Raw genomic sequence first — 24,573 nt, 5'->3', positions numbered from 1 at the left:
TTGGGGGGAATGGCTATCTTGGGGGCTTTTCCTGACTCACGCATAACACACAATTCTCACATTTGCAGGTTTCAGGGGGAGAACTGAGATTCTGCCTGCTTTTTGTTTGGTTGGTTTTGTTTTTTCAAGACAGGGCCTTTCTGTGTATCTTTGGCTGTCCTGGAACTCACTATGTATAATGGGCTGGCCACCAACTCAGAGATCCACCTACCTCTGTCTTCTGAGTGCTGGGATTAAAGGCATGCACCACCACTGCCTGGCCTCTGCCTGCTTTCTAAATATTCACAAAACTTATTGAAGCAAATTAAAATAGTAGAGGGTATATAACATAAACTCCAAGCTCAGCCCCAGGGACAATCACTCTTCTCAGATTTTCACTTACTTTTAACATTTCAAAGATAACTGTCAACTTCCTACTTTAAAAAAGGAAGAAACACCTCTGACTTTATAGAATATTCAAAAATCTCATGTTGAGCTGAGAGAGGTGAAAATGAGAAGTATCTTAATGGGGACACCTGCTAGTCTTAAGCATACGCAATTTTAGTATGGAAAAAAGAAGTACCTAAACTTGAATGGTTTCCAAAGATGGTTTTGAAAACTTGGCAACCGTCCTGAGAAGAAAGCCTTCAGAGGCACACCTAAAACAAGGGGAATTTTATAAGGAAAAAAAACCAGCCATTTCAAATCAAGTTTTGCATTTCTAAGAGCAGTGAGGAAGCAGCTGCCTGCAGCCTCCCCACCCAGCTTGCTCACTCTTTGGACTGAGTTCCACGCCTCAGGCAGCACTACCTCTTCTTTATAGACCTCATGGTTGACCAGAAATGACTCCCTTCTGTGAGCTTGCAAACTGCAGAGCAGCAACTAATGGAGGGTGACAAAAGGTCCCAGGCCCTAGCCTTTCCTCATGGCTGCACTGAATTCCCTCTCTGCTTGATCCTAGGGGAATGTAAAGTTTTGCTTGACCGTGTGGTCATGAGGGTCTCTTGCCCGGAACTAGGTTTGTCAGACTCCAAAGCTGTTCTCCCTCAGAGTTCCAGGGCGCATGTGCAGTGGGGAGGATGCCCAGCAAGACAGTTTCAATTGTTTATAGCTAACCTGAACTGAACTTTCTCATATGCCTTCTTTCTATCCACTTGGTCTTGCCGGCCTGTGGCCATTATGCTGCGGGCTAGCAAGGCTGGTGTAAGTGATGGGATTCGACTGCAGTTGTGGAGGTGCTCCCTCGGTCCCTGCCCTTGACAAGGGCTTGGGCTCTGCTCTCACTGCTGGGGTGAAGTGTCCTACTGTTGTTAACTCACATCTCCCGACCTCCAGAGAGTTCTCCCATAGCCTGTTCTGGGGTCACCGTGGCATTTTCATGAAGGCAGCAGCTGCATTGGGGTTTCCTCCACTGATAAGTTTCCTGACTACCCTGTCCTCTACCAGCCCACACAGGTTTGCAGAAAGCCTTTTTTTTTTTTTTTCTGCTCTTCCATGGCCACTGAAGGTTGCTGTTGAAGCCAGGACACCGGTCTCTGTGCCCTTGGTTCAAACAGCCCACCTCCACTCACTGCTTTGCTTTAACAGCTTTGGTGTTCATAAATGAGCACGTTCCTTTTGTTTCTGTTACCCCCCTCCCCCAACACACACACACACACACACACACACACACACACAGACAGGGTTTCTCTGTGTAGGCGTTGGCTGTCCTGGAACTTGCTCTGTAGACCAGGCTGGACTTGAACTCAGAGATTCACCTTCATCCCCACTGCCCAGCTCTGTGCCTCATTTATTTAACACAATAGAAAATTTGCCTATTCAAGTTCTAGTAAGATTATGCTGGACATATATACCAGATGCCTTTTATCAGTAGATCAGTGGCACTCAGGTTGATTCTCTGCTTTGGCTATTGTGTACAGGGCTGTGATGAATACAGGTGTACAAATACCTTTTCAATATACGGATTCCACCTTCTTAGGATATATACCCAGAAACAGGTGACTAGCTCCTTTTATTTAATTTTTACATTCCAATCCCAGTTCCTCCTCCCTTCTTCTTCCTGCTCCCTTCACCTCCCAACTGCTCCTCGGAGAGGGTAAGACCTAGGAAGTCTACTAAGTCTGTCCCATCATCTCGTTGAGGCAGCACCAAGGCACCTCTCCACCCCACACACCTGTGTCAGGCTGAGCAAGGTATCTCTCCATATAGAATGGGCTCCACTAAGTCAGTTTGCGCATTTGAGATAGATCTTGGACCCACTGCCAATGGCCTCTTTTATTGTTCCAGTCATACCATTGTCACCTATATTAGAGGAGTCTAGTTTGACCTTATGCAGGTTCCCCATTTGTCAGACCTGAGTCAGTGATCTCTCACTAGCTCGGGTCAGCCAATTCTATGGGTTTTCCCATCACAGTCTTGACTCCTTGGTTTATATTATTGCTACTCTCTCACTTCGATTGTACTCTAGGAGCTTGGCCCAATGGTTGGTTGTGGATTTATGCATCTGCTTCCATGGCTAGCTCTTTTCCAATAACAACCTGTCTCCAAACAGTGTCCAACCACCACCTGTGCTAAAAGATATCTGATGCTTTAGTAGGGCCCCTCTCCCTTGCTACACTAGGCACACACATACACTGAATTTTAGGTCTTTCTTAGTTATAACAGGAGACAGACACTTGCACATGTGTATTAAGCTTGTTTTTCTTTTTCGAGGCAGGGTTTCAATGTAGCCCTGGCTGTCCTGGAGCTTTGTAGACCAGGCTGACCTCAAATTCAGAGATCACTTGCCTCTGCCTCCAGTGTGCTGGGATTAAAGGCATTCACCACTACTGCCCAGTGTACATGTGGATTTTGATGGAGAAGGGTAAGGACAAGAAGAGTCCATGTGAGACCTGGCAAGAAGGGTATGGAAAGAGCAGGAGCAGCAAAGGTTTCTGCTTAGGGCTGAAGAACAATAAGATGGCTCAGGATGGATCTGTTCTGTCCCTTGCTACTCAGCAGCAGCCTTCCCAGAAGAGGTGTCACCTTGCTTTCGCACTAGAAGTCCCAGAATAGAATGAAGACTTTTGTGGAGCTGCTGGAGATGGGCAGTTCTGGGGTAAAGTCAACTCAGCTGGAGTAGTCAAAGTTGCAAAGCATGCTGGGTCATGGGGGATTGAAGGTGTAAGGCCAGTGCTGCAGTGGATCTGACCATTTCCCCATGAGCTTCCTATCAAGTGTTTCAGTGGTTCTCACAGTTTCTCCATATGGATTTCCATGTTTAAATATTACCCAAGGACTGGAGAGTTGGTTCAGCAGTTAAGGGCTCTGGCTGCTCTTCCAGAGGACTCAGATTTGACTCTCAGACTCACAAGACAGCTTGCAACTGTCTAACTCTAGTTTCAAGGAATGTGATAGCCTCTTCGGGCCTCAGGAACACACATGGTACACATATATACATGCAGGCACAACACTGCATGTTAGAGTTGGTTCTCACTTCCTACCATGTGGGTCCTAGGAATCAAACTCAGGTCATCAGGTTTGGCACCAGGTGCCTTTATCCACCAAGTCATCTTGATGCCCCTAACCCTATTTTAGCTAATTCAGGAAGCATTATTCTACTTAAATAAGTCAGCTAATTATACTTACGTTTTGAGACACTCAGAGTGTAGTACTTGACTTTGAGCACAAGTAGAGTCCTGCAGGCTTTATAGCTTTCAACACCACACACGATTTGATTGGGTCCTGCAGTGGAGCTGAGTTCTCTAAGTAGGTTGACACTCCCTACACCTGCTGCCTGTGGATAGGAGGCCAGACTTTCTTCTTCCCAGAAGCACCAAGACTTCTCAGAACAATTACTATGGGTAGTCCTTTTTTATTTTCTGGATAGTCTTGAGTCATTGAAGTGTTACTTCCTGTGCTCCAACTATTACTTAAGAGTGTCTAATAGATACACCAACCCCAAGAATGGTTCATGAGTCACCCAGGTGTGCTGACATCTGAAGAATGACTCAAGCTCTGAAGGGCAGTTGAGACTTTAAAATCCTCCACCTCTAGTAAAGGTCTCTGCCTTAAGCACCGTGTGTCCAAGACCAGCAAGGCCAACTGCCCTCTTTTGGCACTATTAGACCTTTCCTGGTTACTGCCAATCAGCTACAAGCTTTCAGACTGACATGCCTCTGGCCACTCATTCCTTGTTTCCAGTTGGTGCCAAGAATTCCTTTAAGGACTATCAAATTCCATAATCTTGTAAACAGATCACATTAACCAGTAAAACTCTCAACCTCTATTCATCATCTAGTCTCAGTCATTCTACATAGCCAAGATCAACCTATTCAATGTGCTTTCAGAACGTAACTAGACTGACCTGTTCGTTTTCTTGTAATGCTCTCTGAAGCGCCACCCCCTTAAAAAAAAAAAAAAAGACACATGGGTACACAGGCATAAGTGAGAGGAATAACGTGCAGGAGTCTGTTTTCTCATTCTACCATGTGGGTACCCAAGATTGAACTGAAGTCATCAGACTCTGTGGCGTGTTACCTGCTGAGCCACCTCACTAGCCTTCATTAAAAATAGGTAAAATCTGGTGGGAGATGGCTCAGCGTTCACAGCACTGGCTGCTCTTCCAGAGGGTCTGAGTTCAGTTCCCAGCAACCACATGGTGGCTTCAGACCACCTATAATGAGATAGAGATCTGGTGTCTTCTGGAGTGTAGGAATACATTCAAGCATAAATAAATAAATGTACATATTTTAAAAAAGGTAAAGGCAATTATGGATACATAAGTATCTCTGCAGTAGGATGTAAAGTGCTGTTGGAATCTGCTTAAGAATGATACAGTTGTGTCTTGGTTGTTCTGTCTAGCTTTTGAGGAACTCCCGGACTGATTTCCAGATGGTTCTACTACTTTGTACTCAATGCTGTCCAAGGATTCCCCGTTCATACATACCTTTGAAAACATTTGTTTTTCATGTATCTTGATCTTGGCAGTTCTGTATGAGACCCAATTCACAATAGCTAGGAAATTGCATCACCAAGATGTCAATCAACTGATGATAAAGTAGAAGTATAGACAAATTATGAAATTTGCAGGTTAACTAAGTAGAACCAGAAAAACAATAGAGTGGCTACCAAGGAAAACACAAAAGCCTCTTGTATATAGATCCTAGCTTTGATTTCTGTTTTATGTTCAACCTGGAGTACATGTGGAAGCCAGGAACCTGGAAATGAGCCATTATGACTGGATGCCTTAAGGGAGGGGCTAGTAAAATACAAATAAAATAAAAGTAGAGAGGGGTTACTGGGGATAGGTTCAGGCACAGAAGGGGTGGGGAATGAAGAAACATGGTGGGCAGAAGACTCAACCAAGGGGAAAGGGATATGGCAAAGCTGTTAACGGAAACTCAGGATCTTCTGGGCAAAGAAAAAAAAGCCCCATTAGAGGGGACAGTAGAATACAGGTTACAGGAAAAGGGAGGAGGTTCATTAGATTAAGTGAACATAGGGTGATCAGTGTAAAGAGAGTGGAAGGTTGCTAGTCAAAACTAAGGATACATAACGTCTTATGGAAATCAGTAAGTTGTGAGCTAATACATATGAAAGGAATTTGAACAAAATTAAGATGCTACTGCTCCCAGAAGGTGTGTTTAAATGAAAATCTCAGTGCCAAGAATGGGATCTTGAGTCATTGGTCTAGTAGGCTCTAGAGGCTCTTTGTTGACCACCATAACTAGATGGCAAAACACTATTGCTCAGGACATACAAAAATCAATTTTGAAATGGCCAGGATCCTCTCCCTCCTGGCTAATCTACATAGTGCTAGGTGTTGAGCTGGCTGTTGCTCTTATTTGATGCTGGACTCTGAATGCTACAATACTGAGTTATGGGCAAGATGTGGCACGAAGGTTATGAAGGTAACCAAGTGCTGACTGGATATGGTCTGTGCCTCAGTAGGGATTTCATATTTGTTACTATAACTTAGAAGCTTTCAATTTGGGAGATCATAAACCCTAGGGGATAAAAATCTGTTGTTTTGCTAAAATGTCATGTTAACTTCCAGTTATATGTGTCAATACTCACAGCCTAACACTGCTTTCAACTTTGGTTGGATGAGCTTTTTTGCAGTGGGTAGTGGTTAATGCAGACTTATAGCTGGCTAAAGTAGAGGATAAATGGCTGAGGGCTCATCTGTGGATGAGTTATCTATAGCAACCTCACCGTCTAAAGCTCAGGGAACTATGGAGTGCAAAGAAATGTAGGAAGAGTGCTGTCAAATGCTGACTTCTGAACATGATGACTACACACATCAACTCACAGGATCTGTGATTACCTGTATGAGAACTGCCCGGTCAAAATCCCAGAATGGAGGAACCTCTGAGGTCCCACCCTCCCAGAAGTTTGTATGTAGTTGATGACAGCTGAGGGAGTCACTCTCCATCAGGGACACATATCCAAGTGCATATGGACTCTGGGTCATTAAAAAAGGAGAGGGGGACTGAGGGAGAGGGAGCACAAAAGGGTGTGGGGCATAAGAAGGAAGAACGAGAGGGTAGTAATGATAAATGTATAAAACTTTCAAATAGAAAACAAAAATCTCCAAGCACAGAATAAATATGTTTGCCACTGACTGGAACAAACTGAATGTAAACACCACTTGGCAATTACATGCCTCCAAGCTTTGTCAAACTTAAAAAAACAAAACTGTCTAAGCAATCCCAAGGGCCTGTGATTTAAGATTTCAAATAACACAAAATTTCTGGTTTTACCTAAAACCCATTATTTCGCAGGTCAACTCTATTCTGTGAGGAAAATACCTGCTCACCCACCCAGGATATATCAAGATCCAAGAAACCAGCTGTTTCCATAATCACTTCAGAACTACTAACAAATCACATTTAATATAACTCATTTTATAGTCTTTATTGTTTCAGCAATGAAGTTGCTATAAAATACTCTCATTAAAACAGCCAGCAGCAGGCAAAGTAGCTCAGTGGGTAAAAGGTGCTTGCTGCTGAGCACAACGAACTGAGATGAAACCTTGCCACCCACATGGAGGGAGGGAACCCTTCAAGCTGTCCTGATTGTCACATGCTCACAGGACACCATGACATATGCACCCACATATGTAAAAGAACCCCTGATCTTATCAATTTCTACTTGACACCCCTGCTGAAGTCATACTGTTTTGTGGGTAATCATATAAAATGAAGGATGAAATTTTGGGCTCTAAACTGCAACTGAAAACAATAGGTTGTTTAAGATTTCAATTTAAGTCTGGGAGGTGGTGGAACAAGCCTTTAATCCCAGCACTTGGGAGGCAGAGGCAGGCAGATCTCAGTGAGTTTGAGGACAGCCTGGTCTACAAAGCAAGTTCCAGGACAGGACTGTTAAACAGAGAAACCCTGTCTCAAAAAACCAAATAAAGAACTTAAAATGGCAGGGGAACGTCATGGAGATTTTTTTTAACTTAAGGTAAAAAAAAAAAAAAATCACACACACACACCAAAAAAAAAAAAAAAAAAAAAAAAACCCAAAAAACAAAAAACCCCAGGAGCAACAGCTAAAATTCATATGACGCCCAACCATGTCTGAATTTAGCCTTAACCCCACCGGGTAGACGTCTCCATCTTATAGATAAGGAAATTGGGTGTGGGGAGGTTAGGTAATTTGTCCAGTCTCATAAAAGAAATCAGTGAACATCAGAGTTGAGTTCCAAATAGAGGCTGGCCATCCAGCCACAAGTCTCCCATCTTACTAGACTGCAGTATATACTGCAAAGCAAATACCCAAGTTGCTTTCTTGCCCAAGACTCCAGTAAGATGGATGTTTCAGGGAGAAAAATGTACAGCACTCACCATCTGGCTAGAACTTTTATTTTAGAAATAAGCATTCTGTGTACTTTAAAATGATTAAACTAGTTATTTCTGGATTACTGTAATAAGTATTTTTCAAAAATAGCAACTGCATATATATTCATACAGACTTCACTGAAGTGCCCCCCCCCCCCACAAATGATCTGTATCAAACCTTACAAATGTAACGTGTACACAGAAAGTGCTAAGGGAAGGTAACGAAGCACCTCCCTGTTGTATTTCCAGTCAAATATTTCCCCCAATCAACTAAGTTTGCTTTGTTCATGCTTAACCTGAGAGGAACATAGAAAAAAGGCTCCTAATCTTAGTATAAGCCACAAAGAGGCTTTTCTGACAGCTGTCAAAGCTGTGATGAGAAAACCAAGCATGCTTTCAATTAGACACTGAGAAAATGTCCAACCCACCTCTGCAACTACAAATACATTGTATATTTGAAAGCAAATCTCGTGCTTTGGAGTATGTTATAGTGAGCACAGTTTTAAGGGCATTTGTTTTAGAAGACTTCACAGTAAAACTCACGTATACATAATTCCACCAGGGGTCTCCGAAGGATTAACACTCTGGACTATGCTAACAGTGAGTAACAGGGAGGCCATTAGTAAGCCCAGGGAGAAACAACTGTGTCACAGACCATCAACAGTGGTCATGGGTTTCCACATCTCAGTTGTCTCTTGTTGGCTCACAATAATCAGTGCTGTTCTAAGCATTCAAAAATGACTGGAGGTGACTTTTTACTTCTCTCTGATCTCTATACTAAAACCTCCACATCACTCACGACCTTAGATATTCTGCAAGTTCCGAAAAATATGTAGACACACAAATTTGCTGTATTTTACTTATCTTATAAATTAAAAAAAAAAATACTTGGTTTCTTGTAACAATTTTTAGTTCTCACATTCACCAAAGCATTTTTAAATTACCCAAACATGACAGTTGAAAATGTATGTGCTTATTTGGAAGATATCTACTGAATTTATTCTCTAAAAGAAAAGGCAAGCCTGAAGGATCACATTACTGAACATTTAAGCATGGTGACAGGTTATCTTCTAAACCTTAAAGGAGTTTTGCTAGTGCAAACTGTAATGACTATCTGCTCCTAATAAACAAGCAAGCATCAGTAAGCAGAGACATCACAAGCGGCCACTTCACTTCTTTCTGTTGCTTCCAGTTGCTAGCATAGTTGCAACTCGCATAAATATATTTAATGTATCCATGTAGATTCTCAACATCCTAGGAAAGAAAATTTAGAATGATGTGACTTTAATAATGATGACAATCTAGTTCTTAGTAAAAAAAAGGGGGGAGGGGATAATACTCTTTATTCCTAGTGTTACTAAATGGAAACTAAAAACACAATGTTCAAATGTCAGCTAGAATCCTAAACTAGATGGATGCTCAGTTTTCATTCTGGTAGAATCATCTTTTAAATGCAGAATACACTTTTTAAAAGGGTTATGTATTCTTTGACATCCTGCTATGAGTATCAAAGCTGGATGTCAGACAATGGCATAACCAAAACAAATCAAAGAAACATACCTTTAAAAAACTTGCAAGACAGTCTGGCATTGTCAAATAGAATATATCCATTTCATTCCCTTTAAGAAAGCTGCTATAAAACTCCAAGTGTTTCAGCAACATTTTAAAAAGCTATTACATTATTTTATTTTTAGGTAAAGGAAAGCATTACTAAAAATGTGAGAGACACTTTGAAACTCTAGGCAGAATCCAAGAAATGTGAAAACACTATTTTATTTTATATTACTGAATGCCAACTAGAGTTGAGTGTCTCTAAAACAAACAAGGAAAAATGTTTTCCAAACTAGTTTCCCCTCCTTAAACATTCTAGTTAATTGCATACATTCCTCCAACAGAGAGTGCTTGTAACTGATCCTTAAATGCTACAGGGCAGCAGCAATGGAATCAGTTTTCTAAGTAGAGAGCTCAAACTGCACTCCAACTTAGCAAAATTTAACCTGTTGGAAGTCTCAGTACTGTGTTCCCTTATTTGGAAATATAATCTTCAAAGATATAATTATTCAGGTACAAGGTGGTGCACACTTTTAATCCCAGCACTTGAGAGGCAGAGACAGGCAGATCTCTATGAGTTTGAGGCCAGCCTGGTCTACAGAGTGTTTTGCCTGCATATATGTCTGTGAGGTTGGCAGATTCCTTGGAAGTGAAGTTAGACAATTGTGAGCTGTCATGAGGGTGCTGGAACAGAACAGCCAGTGTTAATTGCTGAGCCATCTCTCCAGCCCTATTTCTCTTATTTTAAGGAGACCACCAGACATAACCCTGTATCAGTGTGGCCTCATTCTAACTCACATTGTAATTGTATCTTTTCTTTTGTTTTTTTGAGACAGGATTTCTCTGTGTAACCACCCTGACTGTTCTGCAACTTGTTCTGTAGACCAGCCTGGACTCAAACTCAAGAGATCTGCTTGCCTCTGTCTCCCATGCCTTGGGAGACACCTATCTTATGGTTCTTTGCTATGGTGGTGCCCTGTGAAACTAACATACATGGAAACAAACAGCCATGCCCATGTAATACAGCAGTAATAGGAAGGTTTACTTACGCATTGATGGGATCATACTTTTGAACTCCATACATTGGTGTTATTTCTGCACGTTTGATTACTTGCTGTGTATCATGCAGAAGGAACATACTGAAAAGAACTAATCCACCATATACTGCCACTGAGTACAGAGTGGCACCAGCCACTGTGGTAGGGGGAAGAAACATAGACCCTGAAACAAGGGAAAAAAATAGAATTTATATAGATATGGGCTTTCTTGCAACTGGACTTATAGCTTCCATTATTTAAGCTACCTTGGTATATCTGATATTTGAGTAGGTGCTTATAAAATCTCATGGATTGTCATTCCTCCAATGGATTACTTGCCAACATTAAAACAATTTCCAAGTCAGCTTGATCATTTTGGAGATATTTAATAAAATGAATACTTAACCATAAGCCAAGATTTTATTATGTCAAATAATCAAACCCAACCAAATTAGTCTATCTTTTAAACAATTTTTAAAACTAAATCTTAATGTTTCAGGATACCTGAACCCTTCAAAACATAGCAGCTTACCCACTGAAGACACAAAGACAAGACCCAGGCCCACTCCCAGCGGTGCTCCCATGTTCAGAAACTTCTCACTGGGTGCGCACATGGCCACAGCAGAGAGGCCTCCCACAATACCAGCAGTGTACCATGCAGCTCTCAGGAGAAGAGGCCCCCCTAAGATCGTCAGAGGAGCCACCACTGCACCCATCACACCTGGGGAAAGAGCAAAGTCGTGTTAGAGATCTACCAAATGACAATCAAAAGAAAATGTCACTGTGAAGGCTATCTTAACACTGCACCTTAAACAATGTTGGTACAGTAAATTTCACATTTGGGTAGTTCTACCCTAACATCCAAGTTATATAGTCAATATCTAGGATCACCAAATTATAAGTCACTATCTGTGGCTATACAAATTCTTTACCACATCACCACTGGGTCATAATTCAAATACAAACAGTAGTCTGCATTTTTAATAATTTTGTAAAAGTCTGTGTAGGTCACTATTTTGATCAGAGACCACCAATAGATTTAACAATTACAGAAGACAGAACTGATACAATGCCAAACAGCTGAAGGTGAAACCTACTGATGCCCAAAGGGAAGAAAGTAAATTGAAATAAAGTGTGTGATGGAACTTGGAAACGTAGAGGTTGCCCAGGCACTCAGTGGACTTACCTCACCTAATAAGGCGCACTGTCTCATTTTAGCACATAAAGAGAAATCTCAGAGCCGAATGGTGGTAGTGCCCACCTTTAATCCCAGCACTTGGGAGGCAGAGGCAAGCAGATCTTTGAGTATGAAGCCAGTTTCGTCTACATAGTGAGTTCCAGAATAGCCAGTGCTATTCAGTGAGACCTTATCTTGGTGGTGGGGTTGGGGTTGGGGGTAGTGGATGACAAACAACAACAACAACAAACCCAAAACCAACAAAAAACCCAGAAAAACTAAATATTACAGGAACATGTTATAGCCAATCACCAAACATCGGTGGAATCCCTCCAACAGGATGTGAAATTATTTTAACACAGAAATAACGTAGTTCCTTCCTTTAGTTTTCACAGTGCTAGGATCAAGCCAGGGCTTTGTGCAGCAAGCCTAATACCACTGAGCTACATAACTTACATCTGTTTTTTGAGACAGTGCCTTACCTTGTTACTTAGGTTGTCTTTAAACCTGTAATTTCCCTGACTCAGTCTCCTGAGTGGGCATGATTACAATACCTGACCCTGCTCTTATTTTAAATTATTATTGTATAAGCATGTGTACATAGTATGTGTTAGCCATATGTCATGCCATGCTGTGGAGGTCAGAGAACCATTCTGTAAAGTTAGTTCTCTTCTATCTTTATGTGGGGACCCTGGGGAGTGAATACAACTTACCAGGCTTGTGCAGCAAATGCCTTTATCTGCTGAGCACTTTATTGACCTCTCACTCTTTTTTTATAGTTTATCTCACAGCATAACCTCAGAGCTATCTTAATATCAACCTCCAATACCAATACCTTTAAAGCAAAGGTCTGGCAACAATGTGCCAATAATGACTGTAAAAAAATTGGTTTCTAAAAACGAGGTTTACCAACTGAAGAGCCATTCAAAAAGGCCAATATTTAAGTCAGGTGTTTCAAGAGACTAAAGTAGGAAGAAGCAAGCTGCAGGCCAGTCTGGCATACAAATGAAGACCTTTACCAAATAGTAAGACAAATAACAAACAGGAAAGTGAATAATATTCGAGGTAGTTTAGTAAGAATTTGAAACAGAACATACCAGAATGAAGCATCCAAGCCAGATGCTTAGGGACTGGGCTCCGATGATAGGGTATTGATTGTACCAGCACTCCAGCTCCAATCATGGCTGCAAAGGTTGCACCAATTGTCTGGAAGACACATATTAAAAAACAAAACAGGTCCTTAAAGTAGAAGCCCACAGAGTCAAGTATGACTAATCACTATGAAGAATAAGAAACTGAATCCTGTTTTTCTTTAATACACTTAGGTTTCTGTTCATTTCAGCTTTAGATCTCATTAGCAAGAGTGCCCTCTACTGCCAGAGACATAATTTTCAACCTGATATAAAGAATAGGAAAATCAATCAGCTGTTTTTGTGCAGGATAAGAAAAAGCAATGCTGAAAAAGATACTGGATTCTATCTCATTGTTTTCTAATTGAGAAATAATTGCTACAAACAGTTTCACACATCCTTTGTTCATGAAAATTTCTAGTTTATATCAATTGTATATTTTTCTTTAAAAATTCTGATTTCTGCTTTTTACCTTTCCATAATCTACATTTTAGTGATACTGAATGATAGGATTGAATAAATACTCCCAAGTTTTATGTTTCCTTATTTGTGTCTACTGTGCCTTTAAGAATGCATGGTGGTACACGCCTTTAATTCTAGTACTTGGGAGGCACAGTCAGGTGGATTTCTTAATTAAAGGCCTGCCTAGTCTACAAACTAAGTTCTAGGACAGCCAGGGCTAAATAGATAAACCCTGTCTCAAGAAAGCCAGTGCCAGCCTTGTCTACAAACTGAGTTCTAGAACAGCCAGAGCTGATAGAAAGACCCTGCCTCAAAAAGCAACCAAACAAAAAACAAACCAAACTAAACTAACAACAACAACAAAAAGAAAAAAGAAAACAAACAAACAAAAATACCCTGGCAGGCCAGTGAGATGGATCAGCAGCAGGTAAGTTACTTGCTGAACCCCAAATGTAAGCCCAAGGGCTAGAGTTCCATCCTCAGAATCCACAAAGATGTGAAAAGGAGAGAATTATTCCAATAAAGTTGGCCTCTGATCTCTGACATGAGACATTCCCCTGCCTTAGTACCTGCCTGACTTACTAAGTTTATCTCAGAAACTCTTCTAGTAGGTACTTTGCCCAACAGTGGCAGATGTCGCTACTGTTTCAAAAACACTTGAGAAAAACTGTGCTTTCCTGCCTATCTATCTGTTATCAGATAGATAGCTTCACCCTCCTTTCTATAACATCTACCTAGCTCTCTCAACTATTTCTCCTAACTATTCTTCGTAGCAGAAGAGAGTAACATTTTGCTTCAGAGGTCATGGTCTCACCAAAAGCTTCCTTGCCAGCTTTGGTATTGTATTTTTATGTACATTTTAATCTTTCAGAATACTGATGTGTTTATGTTAAGCATTGTTTTAAATTATTTGCCTTGATTCAAACTGACTTTCCTAGTGAGAACTCACCTTCACTTATTCTTTGTCTCCATAAACCTCTCTTTAGGCTAGGAGAGTCAGGATACTCACCTGATACTCACCTGGACGGTCCTTAGACTATGAGTTCAAATAGCTATATTATTACAATGGTTTTCCTCTCAGTGAGCATGGTCCTTAGACTAGATAATGTCTAAATTTTCATATTAAGTTCTCCTCTTGGAATACACAATGTAAGAAATATCATGGATCCCAAACTTAACAGTTCTGGGTTTCCAACTATGGAAAAGAGTTCTATGTAATTTATAGCTCTTTCCTTTCCTGGTCTCACGCTCATTGTAGTTCGTGTTCTAATCCCTCATTTTGAGACTTACAGGCACAGCTGATCACACCTGATTTGTTTCTCCCACATTAGTTCTTAGCACTCAAACAGCAGCAAATTTTCTGCCACCCCAGGCTGTACAGTGGTCTCTGTAGGTACTTTGCTCAGCTTGGAAATCAAAGATATCCTTTCTAACCATGTCCTCTCTCTTGAAATCTCACTTTGAATGGGACTGTAAACCACTTTCCCCATTAGGTCTTCCTAGCTCCTAGTTCTTCTCCTTTGTTCTGCTGGACTGGCCTTGTCCTCCTTTGAAATAAAACATGTTTCAACAAAACATGTAACCACAACCCTGAAGAACTAAGTCTTGGGGGTTCAGAAGTTAACAGCACTGTGTGGTCTTCCAAAGGACACAGGCTCAATACTCAGCACCCACATGAAGGCACACAATGTCTATAACTCAGGTTCCATGGACCCAACACATAAACATGCAAGCAAAACACCATTGCACATGAAATAAGAGAGAACTAAGTCTCTTCCACAGAACTGACCTGATAGCCCAAGACAAAGTTTTGCAGCTGACTTTTTATTTCACTTTCAACTTTTATTTCTTATTGCACATCCCATATGGTACACTCTAGATCTCTGCTACCACAGAGCAGGAGCAGAACCCATACCTGAAAGCATACATTGCTAGATAGCAAAATAGCAAGTACTTAAGAAATATTCATCCTAGGCCCGTTATCTATTGCCATGCATAAAACTTAAGCCCAAATGGATCAAAATCCAGCCACACTGAACCTCTTAGAAGAGAAAGTTGGAGGGACCCATGAATGAATTTGTACAGGAGACCACTTCCTGAACAAAACACCAGTAGCACAGACACTGAGATGGACAATTAATAAACTGGACCTTCTGAAACTGAGAAGCTTCTGTAAGGCAAAGGACACAGTCAACAAGACAAAATGGCAGCCCACAGAATGGGAAAAGATATTCACCAACCCCACATCTGACAGAGGGCTGATCTCCAAAATATACAAAGAACTCAAGAAGCTAGTCATCAAAACACCAAATAATCCAATTAAAAAGTGGAGTACAGAACTAAATAGACAATTCTCAACAGAGGAATCTAAACTGGCTGAAAGACACTTAAGAAAGTGCATAACATCTTTAGCCATCAGGGAAATGCAAATCAAAACAACTCTTGAGATATCATCTTACTCCTGTCAGAATGGCTAAAATCAAAACCATCAATGACAGTTTATGCTGGAGAGGATGTGAAGATAGAGGAGAGCAAGAAAAGAGATACTAAATAGAGGGAGCCATTGTAGGTTTAAAGAGAAATCTGGCACTAGGGAAATGTCCAGAGATCTACAAGGATGACCCCAACTAAGAACCTAAGCAACAGTCAAGAGCCCACCTTAAATGCCCTTCCCCAATAATGAGACTGATAACTACTTTATATGCCATCCTAGAGCCTTCATCCAGTAGATGATAGAAGCAGAAGCAGACATGCACAGCTAAACACTGAGCTGAACTCCTGGAATCCGGTTGCAGAGGGAGGAGTGATGAGCAAAAAGGTCAAGACCAGTCTGGAGAAACCCACAGAAACAGCTGACCTGAACAAGGGGGAGCTCATGGACCCCAGACTGATGGCTGGAAACCAGCATAGGAACTATCTAGACTACCTCCTAGGAAACAGGAGGACCCTAAGAGAGACATGCATGGTCCCCCGGAGAAGAGGAAAGGGACAAGATCTCCTGAGCAAATTGGGAGCATGGAGGGAGGGGAGAGGGGGCTAGGAGAAAGAGAAGGGGAGAAGAGGGTGTCAGTGGCTGTCAGTTAGGAGGCTTGGGCAATCTATGGGGTCTCTGACAGTGGATCAGTATTTATCCCTAGTACACAAAGGGACTTTGGGAGCCATTCCACATAGAGGGATACAAAAGGATATGACAGACTTTGAAGATTCCCCCATGGAAGGCGTCACTCTCCCTGGAGAGCAGAAAGAGGATGGGATGGGGTTGGTGGTGGTGGTGGTGGTGGGGAGTGAGGGGAGGAGAGGAAGAGGGAATGGAGATTGACATATAAAACAAGCTTGTTTAATTTAAATAAAAATCCATCCACTTTGCAGGGCAGTGGTGGCTCATGCCTTTGATCCCAGCACTCAAGAGGCAGAGGCAGGTGGATCTCTGTGTGTTTGAGGCCAGCCTGATGAGTTCCAGAACAGCCAAGACTACATAGAGATACCCTGTTTCAAAAAACCAAAAACCAAAACTAAACACCAAAAAGTGAAACCAAAAGAAGAAAGAAATACCCACTGAACAGAGCACCTGTATAAAAGCACAGTTCAGTGGCAGCAGCAGCACCACAGTAACTAATTTCCTCTAACATTTGGGCTTTGGGGACAGGAATTTCATACTGATCTGCAAGGTGGATTTGCATTTACTTCATTTACTTTTAAGACACAGTTTCTCTGTAGCCCTGGCTATCCTAGAACTTATTCTGTAGACCAGGCTGTCCTTGAACTCTGAAATCTTCCCACCTCTGCCTCTCAAGTGCTGGGATTAAAGGAAAGTACTACTATCACCAGGCATTTACTTTACTTTTTATCAAGTGGGTACAAAATAGAAGTTGTTTGCTATCTGCTCCTACATTCAGTTTTCAAATCCTTTGATCTGATTAAAACATATTTGATAAAGAGTAATATAGTATTCTTCCATTTAATGTTCTATTCCTTTTCCCACAATATATATTTCAGGAAATCTTCTTCCCTGTATCAATAACCAAACCTACAGTTCTACAGATTCCAGGCAAGATTTTTACTACTGAAATATTAATGGCCCCAAGGTATGACTTTTTTTTTATGTTTTTGTTTTTAGAGACCAGGCCTTTTTGGAGCCTGTCCTGGAACTTGTTCTGTGACCAGGCTGGCTTCAAACTCACAGAGATCTGCCTGCCTCTGCCTCTTGAGTGCTGGGATTAAAGGCACGACGTGCTCTACCACTGTGTCTGGTCATAAAATCTTTTGATCTTTATACCAAAAAGCAACAAAACCAACCAGTCACCCAGTACCACCTTCCCCACAAAAATAGCAAGTAGTTAACTTACCATCCAAGAGCCTTTCATCATGAAGTTCATTACAGCAGGTGTTCTGGCTAATGCCAATGCAGACAAAGCTGTTAAACCAATACTCCCTGATAAGTACATGTAAGTAGAATGAATTCTATCCCTCACATACTGAGGCCAAATTCTGTAAGAAACATGACAAGGTTAGCTGATTTATGGATGTAAATTATGATTAAATAATTTGTTAGATATGATACAAAGACTGGAATAAATCACTTCAATGTTCTCAATTTAATTATGAGAATAATAATCATTATTATTGGTTTTGGTTTTTCCAGAAAGGGTTTCACTGTGTAGTCCTGGATATCCTGGATTTGGCTGTATAGACCACAGACCAGGCTGTCCTGGACTGCCTCCTAAGTGTTGGGATTAGAGGCATGAACCACCACACCCAACTATGACGTAAATAATTATGTACATCTTGGAGCTATTGGAGATTAAATGACACAAACATATATTTGGTACACATAAAAAGTAGTAAATTTTCTCCTTTTCTGAATATATAATCTTGGTAAAAGCTTATTTAGGCTTGAAAAAATCCGTAACAAATGAACAAGAGGACTCTATATAATTCATGCATATTCAAAAATGAAAACCAGACAAGGCATTCCAAAAGTTACTAGAAACTCAAGAATTGGAAGAAAATGGGAACCTCTATTTGAAGGAAGGATTTTGGTTGTTTGGGAACAATTTACTTACACAGCCTTTTCGATAGCTCCGATCTCATTAGACATTCCCAAGCCATAATAGCACAGAGCTCCAAGACCAACAGCTGCTCCTCCAGCAACAAACCACCTTCCCATCTGATCAACTGCAAGCACAGCAAACACAGGGTAGGATCAGCACATTTCAACTAAAGTGTTTGGGTAAATATTCAAAATACTCAGGAGGGGATCAAATCCTAACTCTTTCTTTACAGTAGTCTCATGGGATACAAAGAGAATTCTCAACATTCAGAGACTGGAAGGAAACGACACTCCTGAAACAAACGTACAGTAATCACTACAAAGAATAGAGGAGCATTTTGGTATAGATGTATACATAACTGTTAAAGTACTTGGGAGATTGAGGCAAAAAATCCTGAGTCTAGGACCAGCAGGGTCTACACAGCAAGAACATATCCCAGATGAATAAATGTTTAAAAAAAATAAAATGGTATCTGTCATTCCACACTGTGCCTAAAGTGTTAACCCAGGTGAAGTTTTAGGTGAGTCTAGAGAATAGACAAAGAAAAAATGCTATTAATGTTTATGTTACCAACAAAAGGACAGATGTTCTTGCTTTAGAATACTGAAAATTGATCAACTTCAAGGCTCATAAACAACATCGTACTCCCTTCAACTTAAATCTGTTCACTAAGAATGCTATTGGAAATGTCATGATTTGTTTTCTGTGGTCAAATCTCTATCAAAAAGAAATTCTTTCCATGATACTGATTAGGGCTTTCTCCAACAGTAACATTTCCAAATTGAGAAGCAAAGTTTTTGTTTAAATAGTTTAGGGAAGAATATTAATATGGTTTCAGAATCTTCAAAATTAAAATTCAAAGTAGGAATCAAAGTAACTTAGCTAAGAGCTACAGATTGGGCTCTGTAGTTAAGAGCCCTTTTTGCTGCTCTTTCAGAGGATATGAGTTCAGTTCCCAGCACCCACTTCAGGTGGCATATAATCACCCAAAACTCGAGTCCCAGGGGATGAGATGTCTTCTGGCCTCTGTGGGCACTGGCACACACCTGGCGTGTACTCATTCAGACATACTAATAAATATAAATTTTAAGAGATAGTGCTCCCTTAAAAGGGCTTAGGGAAACTCATGGATTCTTCTTGGATGGGTAAGCTTTTACTAATACCCGTTTTAGTGATTTATTTTTAACTTGAGACATTCACAAAAACATACTTTAATGAAGATTCTAAATAACCTGAAACAAACCTCCTGAACAGGGTCTACAATTTAGATAATAGTATGATATTTTTTCCCCTAAAACCTCAAATCTTCATATAACCAGCATATATGAAACACAGATTTCCTAAGAAATATAATTCTTGCTTGATAACTGTTTTGTTATATATAATGTTACTGTGTTAAAATTAAAACCTTCCTTTTTATTTAGACAGAAAAGAGATGATGGGGGATGTCCTTGTGTATGCTGTGAATGTTTCTCTTACTGGTTGATGAATAAAGCTGTTTTGGCCAATGGACAGGCAGGATGTAGCCAGGCAGGAAATATAGGCGGGGCTATCAGAAGAGAAGGCTGAGAAGGAGAGAGTGAGTCATGGGACAGAGGCCATGTAGCTGCCAAGGAAGCAAGAAACTCATTACAGGTAAGCCAAGACCACATGGAGATACAGATTAATAGAGATGGGTAAATAATTAGAGACTGCTAGCCAATAAGAAGCCTGAGCCATCAGCCAAACAGTTTATCATTAATAGAAGTCTCTGTGTGTTTATTTGGAACTGAATGGCTACGTGACTGGGAGGGACAGAAACAACTTCAGTCTACATAGAAGTTCGATCTTTCTTGCAAAAAAAACAAAAAACAAAAAACAAAAAAAACACATGCATGTTTGAATGTATTTTTGGCAAATTGTTCTTGGGCTTCTTAAAAACATGCAGCAGTTTCATGTCAAATACTAAACTTCCACCTACTTTTAAAGATTTTTTCCACTGATGGTTCAAAAGCTGCCTCTTTCAGTCCTTGGCCAGTTTTCCCACGGTGAATCCTAACTCTTGTCTTGGTAGTATATTCCTGACATATACAAAAAAGACATGTACCATTCAGACCAACAGCACGTCAATAAAACAGGATCTTTTTACACTAATATAGTATCAGTATAAAAGTTAACTAAGATTAGATGTAGGCTGACCTGTGTTCCATCTTTGAAATGATTATACAATTTTCCCCAGGTAGTGAGGGTTGAATCTAAAGTCTCATGAACAATAGGAAAGCACTCAATCACAATGCTTGGTCTTTCCCAGGGGTAGCAAAGTTATTTTAATAGGAAAATACCTCCTTCTAACTACTGTATGTTCTCTTTAATTACTTGACTTAAAAACACGCATAGTGTACTCATTTAAATGCTAGAAGATGGATCTATTAGTTGGCTTGCAATCTCAGCACCTGGGAGAATATGGCAGTCACTATTTGGAGGTCAGCTACAGATTGAGACCCTGTCTCCAAGGAAATAGCCTGTTGCCAAAGGAAATGGGCCTTTCTCGATAATGGTCAGATTTTTATCCTTATCTAAGCAAAAACTAAGGCCATTTTTAGTAACTAATTGATAAGCTGAATCATCTGGTAGTATCTCTGGGTTCTCAAGCATTTGAATACAGCTCCCACATACCCTTTTGCTGTACCATTTAACTCAATTCCCCAATGTTTACTCTCAGTTCTCTGAGAAACTCGAAGAGACATAAGGTATAGAACCTCTTTTATTTGTGATAGTGATGTAAATCAATAGGGAGAAAGCTCACTGGAAGCTTATTGTTGCTTTATTTAGTAAGTCACTAAAAGAGAGTAAGCTACATACGACCAGACAACCCACTAGTTAACCAACAAAACACCCAGATGGGGGTGGAAGCCCATATTGAAAAAGCATTCTTTACCCTGCTGGGTGTTAAGAGCCATTGATTCTTCGTGATGGAATTCTTCACAAGTGGGGAGGCCTTGGTGAAAGTGGGCTGGAAAACCCTGGAAGGCAGTGTCCGGAGACACAGGAGCCTTGCAGCCAGCATGGTGGGTGATACACCGGTTCACTAAGCAGATCTGAAATGCTAGTTAGAAAGGTAGAGAGGAAAAAAATAAGTTAATTGAGAAGGGAACAGAAGAGCAAAAGAAGAAACAAATTAAGGTTCTGCAGAAAAAAAAATCACAACAGTAGTCTCATTACTTCTTAATGTTGAATCCTCCCCTTGCCCCTTTTAACTCATGAAATCCAGTTTGGGATGGGTCATCCAATAATATAAATGATAGTTTGACCATGTATCTATCTATCTATATATATAATGCAGAATGAATGTTACTATGTTAACACAATTACAATTCTGACAGATTTTAAAATTATAGTGTTGACTGGTATTTATACCATCAATGAGTAATGTTAAAAGAATCTGTGTAACTTTTCACAACAGGAAAAACATCATCCAAGGAAATGATGAATAACCAGTTGAGGTCAAAGTGTACAAGACTAAAAGACACCAACAGAAGCCAGACATGTAAATGTCTAGTAAATATGTCAAACATTAAGACAGACACATTCAAATTAAGTTAATTTATTCCACCACTACATAACATTCGATCAAAATAAACATAATTGTCCAGCCAGATTTCCCTATTGTTAAGACTCCTTACGGTGTCCTCAACAGAATAAACAACTCTCTCCTAACATACTAAAATTGAATTGTCTTAGCTCCAGAATATAATCGATTACGTGGAGGGTTTTTTGTTTGTTTTTTGTAATGCTAAAAGCACATTTCTAGCTACTGAGTTGTGATGAATCCTAGGCAAATAACTATCCTTTCGTGTCTCCCCCCGTTAGTAAATACAAGAAAATCGGCGCAAAGCAGAGCCGTGGGATTCGAAAATCGCCCAAGATTTACCTTAAAACTCCAGGAATGTAATGAGAACGAAATTTTAACTAGCACCTTCAAAGTTTACTTTAAAATACCAGAAGAGTCCTTCCACAGAAACTAACAAGTGGACAGACCTCTAGGCATCTGACCTTGCGGAAAGAACCGAGAGCCCTTCTGGTACTTTCACGCCATTACATCATCTCAACCTGTCTCTCTAGCCTTCAGCCTACTGACTCGGAGAGAGATCCAAGTCTGAGCAGCCTAATGTCGTGTAAGAGCCCAGTATTAAGTGAGGATTCTGGACCTCCGGGACGGGCCCCTAGGCTAGTTTTGTACGAACTGCAGCGGCCCATAAGGCTTCCTTGAGCACGGGTGCTCCGGGCCACGCCTTCCTGTCCCACCCGCAACAGCAAGCCTAGACCCCGCTGTGACGAAGCCTGTCGTGGGGACTGGGATTCTCAGGTCTCGCCGGGCCTTACCTCAGCTCCGGTCACCTCTACCACGAGGCTCCCCTCCGGGCCAGCCAAACCGAGAGCTCACGACCTCCCTCTGCCCGCTCCTCCGCAGCTGCGCGATTCACTGCGTCACGCAATATCCGGACAAAAGGTAAATAGTACAAACAGCCAATCAAGAGCAAGCCTCTGACGGAAGGGCGGGCGCAGTGGGGGAGGCGGGGTCTTGACTTGGGAACCGGACCAATGGAGATTTGTGGTCCGAAACGTCACAGTCAGGGTCCATTTTGGGTGTGGTCTGCGAAGCCAACGCGGCCATCTTAGCTCTGGGCAACACCTTTCCTACGCACTTTTTCTCTTTTAGGGGACACCTGTTAAGAATGAGAGCGCGGCGTGGTGGCGCAGGACTCGGGAGAAAAGCATTTGGATCCCTGTAAACTCAAGGCCAACCTAGAATTACTATCGTTATTTGATTTAGGTTTAACAATGAATTTTCACGTATAAGGTGGATTTTAATTCCATTTGATAGTCGTCATAAAACACGTTTTAAGCCGAGAACAATTAGTTTGGGTTAATCGTATGATCGCGGTGGCTGGCACGATATTTATACTAACCTTAAGAGTTTTAACTTTGGTTAATTGCTTAACTTTTATCACTGCTGAGTTCGTGAGGCTGTGGCTAGCCAGATGTCTTAAGCAATGCGATATGTACTTGATACCCTCTCCTTTTAATTCACTACGTGAATTTTAGGCGATTTGACACTGTTTTTTTTTTTTTTTTTTCTGAGTTTTGCATGTGTAAATTTATCTCGAATTAACTATAAAGCCCAGGACCAAAAACCTTTTGTATTTATGAGATGTAAGGATCCATCTAAGCATTTTCAGTATTTTGCTTTGTTTTTAAATACATGAACTAGGTTTAAATGTATTATGATTATATATATATATATATATATATATATATATATATATATATATGGAAAACTAAGCATTAATTGTCTGAGTTTCTTGTTTTGGGGGTTTGGCAAGAAAATAATGTCAATGTTCTACATAGTGAATTCCTGAACAGCCAGAGCTACACAGTGAGACCCACTTTTTGGAAAGAAAAACAAAAAAACAAAACTGAAAGAAAATATAGTTCCACCACTGAAAGCCATGACTTTCTGATTGCCATAAAAACATTTTTAACAAATGTGGCAATTTTTGAATAGAGCCAACCTGATTCTTGAGACGGCTATTGATGGTTGCTGAAATTTTGTTTATTTTGTCTCCCCCCCCCCAACCAAGCTTCAGGCTATACTAGAGCACTTAAAAGCCACTCTTCCTCTTACCAAGGTTTTTTGTTGTTGTTGTTATTTGTTTTGTTTTTCAAGACAGGTCTCTGTATTGCTTTGACTGGCCTTGAACTCACAGAGATCTGCCTGCCTCTGCCTCCCGGGTGCTGGAATTAAAGGCATGTGCCATCAACACCCGGGCATCCTCTTACCAAGGGTTTTTGTGAAGGCTACTGGAATGCTTCAGTGGGGAGTAATTTATTATAAAAGAGCCATCTCTCCAGTCCAAGCATTATTTCTTAATATACAACTATTGATAGAATCGAACCAAGAATGTTTCAGTGTTGCAATAAGGAATTCATGAACAAAGCAAATGTATTTCATTTAGGTAATTTATTTTTTATAAAGAGTGTGCTACAACCTAAACCAGGATAAGGAGCATACCAGGAGAGGAAGTTCACTTGGTTTCTATTCTAACATCACCATGGCTGTGTCTTTTCCCCATTGATGGGGTCCCACCTCACAATCTTTCATGATTGACTAATTTTAAAAGAATTTGCGTAAAGGAAATGAAGGAAAATGGGAATGTGGTAGCCTTTTAACTCACCAAAATTCTAGAATATTGCAGGGCCTTTAACCAGAAAAAAAAAAAAAAAAAGAGTTTTACCCAGTGGTGTGGTGGTGAGGTATTAAAACATTTGCCTAAAAGGTTTTTTACAAGGAATGTGGGCAGGTTCCTGATTTAAAGATTT

At 40.7% G+C, this 24,573-nt stretch overlaps 1 protein-coding gene across 1 annotated transcript; it reads right to left on the bottom strand.

Moving 5' to 3' along the window:
• Positions 1-7,807: 7,807 nt before the first annotated feature.
• Positions 7,808-22,713, bottom strand: Ghitm (growth hormone inducible transmembrane protein). The gene is made up of 9 exons (XM_027389426.2): positions 22,576-22,713; positions 21,131-21,298; positions 20,174-20,273; positions 18,226-18,337; positions 17,509-17,650; positions 12,668-12,776; positions 10,926-11,114; positions 10,406-10,577; positions 7,808-9,059 (listed from the first exon to the last, which is right to left on the bottom strand). The coding sequence occupies exons 2-9, from the start codon at positions 21,257-21,259 to the stop codon at positions 8,975-8,977; spliced, it is 1,038 nt and encodes a 345-aa protein (XP_027245227.1). The 5' UTR covers positions 21,260-21,298; positions 22,576-22,713; the 3' UTR covers positions 7,808-8,974.
• Positions 22,714-24,573: the final 1,860 nt, after the last annotated feature.

The sequence above is a fragment of the Cricetulus griseus genome, assembly GCF_003668045.3.
Source record: "Cricetulus griseus strain 17A/GY chromosome 1 unlocalized genomic scaffold, alternate assembly CriGri-PICRH-1.0 chr1_1, whole genome shotgun sequence".
NCBI classification, from domain to species: Eukaryota; Metazoa; Chordata; class Mammalia; order Rodentia; family Cricetidae; genus Cricetulus; species Cricetulus griseus.
The sequence above is the reverse complement of the archived record's forward strand: the minus strand, read 5'-3'. Positions and strand labels throughout refer to the sequence as shown.

What these genes read in the sequence shown, in the direction of transcription:
- Ghitm (XM_027389426.2), bottom strand. Translation starts at nt 21,259, where the DNA reads ATGCTGGCTGCAAGGCTCCTGTGTCTCCGGACACTGCCTTCCAGGGTT. An exon ending in TGATGAAAGGCTCTTGGATG is followed by an intron (nt 12,777 to 17,508) that starts GTAAGTTAACTA and finishes TGTGTCTTCCAG; the next exon opens with ACAATTGGTGCAACCTTTGC. An exon ending in TGTCTTTGTGTCTTCAGTGG is followed by an intron (nt 10,578 to 10,925) that starts GTAAGCTGCTAT and finishes CCCTTGTTTCAG; the next exon opens with GGTCTATGTTTCTTCCCCCT.